The sequence below is a fragment of the Camponotus vicinus genome, unplaced genomic scaffold, assembly GCF_025532165.1.
Source record: "Camponotus vicinus isolate PSW18456_S1 unplaced genomic scaffold, iyCamVici1.0 SCAF_13, whole genome shotgun sequence".
NCBI classification, from domain to species: Eukaryota; Metazoa; Arthropoda; class Insecta; order Hymenoptera; family Formicidae; genus Camponotus; species Camponotus vicinus.
Genome location: NW_028141949.1, coordinates 12366591 through 12372537, shown reverse-complemented (window position 1 = coordinate 12372537; position 5947 = coordinate 12366591). Strand labels below are relative to the sequence as shown.

The following is a 5947-nucleotide window of genomic DNA, read 5'->3' as shown; positions in this document are numbered from 1 at the left end:
AAATATTGACTCTCGGATGCTGCATATATGGAATTCTCCAAGGTCTTCAATTTGCCTCATTCCATTCTCTCTTGGAGAGAATTAAAAAAGTAAAATTGACTCGATTTTTCCCTCATATTGATACCACTTACAATTTGAAATGTCATTTGAAATGTCATTCGAATTTATCAGTTATACCTGACAATGTGGTAATTATCAATATGACAGAAAAATCGATTTAATTTTACCACAATATTAAAAATTATTTGAAAAAGTAATCTTGGAATGCAAAATCTCGAGAATTCCTTGAAATCTTGCGTTAAGCTGATTTTGATATCGTCGAGTTCATGGACCGATGCTGTCCGGATTTCCGCTCGTCAACGTCCGACAAAAAGACACAGCTTTCATGATTACATACTATCATAATTCAAATTCGCTATTATTTCTCTCATATAAGAAATGCTACAAAGAATTTGAATAAAATATGACACATAAATGAAAAACCATACTTCTTTTTATTAGGAATATTTACAAACAACTATTCTATAATAACATAATTTATTTTCTTTTTTAATATAATCAATGATAAGAATGAGAGGATCAAGTTTGATCGATCCCGTACAAATTTTTCTTATGATAAATGTACGAAAATTATGAAATGAAAAAATTTAACTATACTCAATTTTTCAATCATTCATCTTTCGTTCAATGTTTCCAATCATAGGAGAATAATTTTATTAATATGATGTACGTAACAATAATATAAAAATACATTAAAAAAAAAAACAAATCGAAAGAAGCGTCATAATTATTACGATTAAAGTAGTTTTATGTGTTCTTTTTGTACTATTATTCCAATTCTTGCATTTTTTAATAAACATCCAGAAGCGATATGAACACGAGAGTGAGCAATATCGAGGAAGAAGAGTTTAACACTTTGACTGACTCTAAATAAATTCATAGAGATTCGATCAATGATTAAAAGCGATCGATTTTGTGCTCTGTGTTTTATGTAGTGTGATTTAATATTACTAATAATTTTATATTACAATTATTTGTGAAAAGTAATCAAGAAGAAAAAGGATACAGCACATTTATAGTGTACAAACGTATGTAGATTATACAATACACACACTATGTAATAAAATATCAAATAAATATCGGATAAATTTATTTATGTATATAATAATGTTCTTTTTTATAAATATTTCACATAAAAACTGTTCAAAATGAGAGATTGCATATATACCTTTGCCTTTCGAAATAAGAATTATGTCTTTATGACCTCTGATTTCAAGCTGCGAGAGATATGTCTTTGGTATATTTAGTTGCCTAATCAGGTGACAGATAAACTCTTCGCAAAAATCGAGAATTCAGTAGACGATCAATGGGGTGATGCAGGGAGTGTGTCTCTTGAAACAATATTTGTAATCCGCCAATGTTCATGTATGGCATGACACGAGCGTGTTGTTATCGACTTTATCAAAATCTCTTTCATTACTCGTTGGGCTATGTACAAGCTGGCGTAAACAGCCGGCAGCGTCGATATTCGCTGCCTCTGGTGTCTGCGAGAGTGCGATAGTCAGTCTGCCTGTCATTCGGCCGCGGCGAGAGTGTCTTCTCTTCAATATAATGGAAACGAACGGGACCGTGCATTACGCTCTGGTGGCCCTTTGGGAGAAGACCGGCTGCAGGATCGTCGCGGATTATCCCGCAGATCAGGACCCGACCTATCGTGCTCTCACCCTCAGCACCGTCGACGGCCTGAAGACGATCGAGGACGAGAAAATCAGCGTCGATCGGGGCAAGTAAGATCCTCCTTCTTCGCATTAGCTTGTGTATTCGATCACACACGAAACATTCTTCTCGTGTCGTATGTGAAGGATACATATTTATGTCGTAATAATAAGATTGATATTTATAGAAGCAAAGTTCTTTAGAGATTTGTACATTTCCAAAGTTGTTTTCTGATTAGAGGGAAAAGAGTTAAATTTATTACGAGATATATTAGAGATATGCGAGAGTCAGCGGTTTTTCTTGTTATTGCATACTACGAGCTAAACAAGTATTATAAAATAATTGTATGAATTATATAATAGGTTGCAACGGATTGATTATGCGGGATAAGATTGCTTTATTTTTTTGTTGTTATTTAATGAACATAAAGTTGAATTTTTCTACAGATATACGGTGCATGTGTTGATCGGGGAACTTCATTATGCCTGTCTGACATCGAAATCGAATTGCCCTACGTCAGCAATACAAATAGAATCTTGTTCTCAAATTTTTCTTCAGAAGCTGCGTGACGTTTATAGAGAATTACCGATATTGGCGGACTTATCGAAAGACCTGACCAATCTCGCGGTGGCTGATTTCTCGAAACCTTTAAAGAAAATAATTGTAAGTGATCAAATAATTTTATGGCACATCAGGTGAAAAGAGGCAGTAATATAAAATTTATTATTTTTTTTTTTTAGTCTCATTAAATTTTAATATCGATATAATTGTATATAACAATTTACACATATGCACTTATTTATGCCAACAGTCATACCACGTTGTAAAGCACCAGTTCTCGTCCGATCACTGAAGTTAAGCAACGTTGGGCATGGTTAGTACTTAGATGGGTGACCGCTTGGGAACACCATGTACCGTTGGCACTGGTTTTTTTTGCTAATGCAAATATTATTAATAATATATATATATATACTCCTGGACAAAATTAACACATAATTTTTTCTTTAAAAGCTGATATTTAAATTTTAACGAAAAATTTTAAAGAAAAAGTGAAAAAAAATTATGCGTTAATTTTCTCCAGGAGTATATTATAGATTGTTAAATTTCCTATGGATAAATTAAAAATATCGTGTATATATATTATATTGTATATACATTTATATCGATATCAAAATTTTATAAGGTATGACTACAATACTGAATTATTTTATATATCTGGCTGACTTACACTTACACATTACTTTTTACTTACACGTATATAAAGTATTATAATAGAAGATACCACAATAGTTTATCAACTTCTGCTTTCTCACTAAAAAATTCATAATATTATCTTCTCGTCTAAATAAACAATTCTATTATTATTGCAAAATTGATCTTTTAAAAATCTTTTAAAAGAAAAATAATATAAAAAATAATATAAAAAAATGTAGTCATACAAAAAATGAAATTGATGTTATTTCAGGAGGAGTATAATTGTCAAGATATTAATTCTAAGAGTCTGATCTCGCGGTTAGAGGAAGATTTGGCCGAGATACGTGGCCTATTGATGGATGGAGTTCAAAAGTTGATCGATAGGGGCGAGAAATTGGACGAACTTCTCCGAAAGACGCAGAGTCTCGAAATTTCGGTATAAATAAATTATCGTTTATTTTCGTCTCCTTTTTCTCTGTTAACTATTAATCATATTGTTCGTAAAGGTGAAACGTTTTAATTAAGCAAATAAAAATGGAAATTGTGGCGCAATCCTATTGATACCAATGTTATATTTAATTAAAAATTGCCAATTTCCGCAATAATTCATACGATTTCCAAATCGATTTGTTAAACTCATTTAATACGATCCTGGTAATTTAGTTCCAACGTGGCTTCGTTTATAGATAACTATAAAGGTATGAAGAAAGGAATTATAGTAATCTTGCGTGCAGATTATAAGAAGCCACGAATCATTGACCTCGAGACGATTATGGCAATCGCCACTCGTTCGATACATAACATTTATGAATACTTTTTTTTTTACAGACACGGGACTTTCACGTAGTGAGGATTCCGGAGAAGAAAAAAAAAAGCGTTTTCGTAGCAACCGGTGGGGCACTGTTGATGTTAGTATCGACTTCTCTGTTAATAATTCTGATATATTCAGGAATATTGTGATCATTTCTTACATAAAAACATTCGAAACAAACATCAAGACTTCTCTTATATAAAATGTTTCAAAATGTATGATTAAAATATTTATTAAAAAAGTGTAATAATTTTAAATGTGTCCTTTGAAAGTCTATATTAACTTTTTTCTCTTAATAGAATTATCAGCCAGATAAACAGAATTATTTCTGCCTATTTGAGAATAGTGTCAAGCGAGCGGCCTACGTTTCTTGATTTAATTTCTACATTGCATATTTTCTATATTATTTATTTGTAAGTATGACTGTGAAAATGACTCTCTATAGTATTTTCTTTAAATGAGCATATAGTAATATATAGTAATATATATTTTATATATCATGCATATCATATAAATATTTTATGTATCATGCATATCATATAAATATTTTATATATCATGTATATCATACAAATATTTTATATATATCATGTATATCATATAAATATGTATATTTTATATCTATATGTATTGTATACAATTCTCTTTAATTAAACTATATTCATGTTGATTGTAAAAGTTCCCAAAAAATTGTGGTTCCTATATATTTATCATTATCAAAAACACATATTTTTCATTCATTAGATGTAAGAATGGCGTCGATGTTGAGGTTCGTAGTTAATCCTGTTGAATTGCAAAACGCGATTAAAGTTAAACATGATTTGGCCGAATCGTCGAGACGCTTGCACTTTATCGCGGCTCGTAAAATTCAGGTTAGTCATAATAATCTGATATAATAAAGCGACTCTATGTCTTGATGCTACTAATAAATATAAAATTTCAAAGTTTGTAAATTCTAGGCTTGGTTCCGTGGTATCGTCACTCGCAATCATCTCCGTAAGCTCCATGAAAACGCGACGATTATACAACGTCATTGGCGCGGTTATCGCGCCAGGATGTTCGCTAATCAATATTTGATTCAACATGTTCAGCAGATGTGGCAGGATTATTATAATCGCATGGCGACGAGGATCCAAGCTGTTTGGAGAGGCTACTGGATTAGAAAAACACAGATAAACTTTCTACAGTTACGACGATGGTTGAAAGACGTTTATACGAAGAACGATGAAACTTTGGAGAACATGAAAAAGTATGTTCGCATGCGTCCATTGTTTGCTCTATTGTTAGCATGAATTATCTTTTTATAGATTTAGACAGGGAGAACTTGAATATGCGGAAAATGTAACTGAACAAGAAGCGATGCTCGGGATTTTATTCATCTTATTTAAAGTAATATAATTGATTACTTTTCCTCTTTAGATGTTTGTATCATAATTTTTTATCTGAAATTTAATATGCAAATATTGCTGATACAATATTTCTGTCTTCGTCTTTCTGAAGCTGCATCATCTGTTGAGGACCAAGTGCCGTCCAGGTGTCATCACGCGAATCGATAAAACTCGTTTTACATACATCGAAGAAATGTTGAAGTGTCTAGAATACGATCAATATATTTCCAGAGCAAAATCTACTTGCAAAAACTGTCAAATCGATCGTAAACCTTCCTTAATTTTTCGTGGCACTTATTTCGAGAGATATGAAAAAGAGATTCGAGAGTTTGAGAAGAGTTTAGAAGCTGGGAACGTATCCATTTTTAGAAGTATAACTGATTAGCAAATTAAATTATGATCATGTGTATTAATTTTTCAAAATTTTATGCCATCCTGATTTGAAAAAAAATTAAATATATAACTTATAGTTTCAAAGATAATAATTGTACTTCTCTCTACATTTTCTTTAGATCAGCCTTTCAAAGAAAGAAGTAGAAATATCATCAAAAGTAAAATTTTAGGTCAACAAAAATATAAAGATTTCGGAAAATGTTTACAAAATTTCACACAAATGCAATCGAGTGAATTGTATGAAGCTATTAATAAAATGGATTGCCAAATGCATCGATTTTCCTTAAACTGTCCAATCCACAACCATAACTTATCTTTTAAAAGCCTGCATTAAGGCAAAAAATTCCACATGTAAAAAATATCAATCACATTTACAGGGTTTATACTTTAATATAAATTTATATTAAATAAATATAATCTTCTATTTTAAAATATCTTTAATCTAT

The 5947-nt window shown here is 31.1% G+C and overlaps 1 protein-coding gene and 1 non-coding gene across 6 annotated transcripts; both read left to right on the top strand.

The window, feature by feature from the left end:
• The first annotated feature begins 1504 nt into the window (after positions 1-1504).
• On the top strand, positions 1505-5947 carry LOC145964265 (spermatogenesis-associated protein 17-like). 5 transcript variants are annotated; one of them, XM_083086820.1, is made up of 7 exons: positions 4045-4134; positions 4465-4592; positions 4680-4716; positions 4815-4969; positions 5028-5109; positions 5221-5479; positions 5621-5946. In XM_083086820.1, the coding sequence occupies exons 2-7, from the start codon at positions 4537-4539 to the stop codon at positions 5833-5835; spliced, it is 804 nt and encodes a 267-aa protein (XP_082942946.1). In that variant the 5' UTR covers positions 4045-4134; positions 4465-4536; the 3' UTR covers positions 5836-5946. The 5 variants fall into 5 exon arrangements, 4 of the variants coding, with proteins under 4 accessions (XP_082942948.1, XP_082942946.1, XP_082942945.1 ...); XM_083086822.1 differs by lacking the exons at positions 4680-4716; positions 4815-4969; positions 5028-5109; positions 5221-5479; positions 5621-5946 and adding exons at positions 1505-1787; positions 2163-2379; positions 3182-3346; positions 3739-3818 and having other exon boundaries at positions 4021-4134; positions 4465-4586; XM_083086819.1 differs by having other exon boundaries at positions 4680-4969.
• Positions 2520-2639, top strand: LOC145964684 (5S ribosomal RNA). Its single transcript, XR_014436537.1, has one exon. It is a non-coding gene; the product is annotated as a 5S ribosomal RNA (ribosomal RNA).

Bases quoted from the DNA above. Each gene is read 5' to 3' on its own strand.
- LOC145964265 (XM_083086819.1), top strand. From the start codon at position 4,473: ATGGCGTCGATGTTGAGGTTCGTAGTTAATCCTGTTGAATTGCAAAAC. The intron at 4,593-4,679 runs GTTAGTCATAAT...TGTAAATTCTAG, and splicing joins TCGCGGCTCGTAAAATTCAG to GCTTGGTTCCGTGGTATCGT. The intron at 5,480-5,620 runs GTATAACTGATT...CATTTTCTTTAG, and splicing joins GAACGTATCCATTTTTAGAA to ATCAGCCTTTCAAAGAAAGA.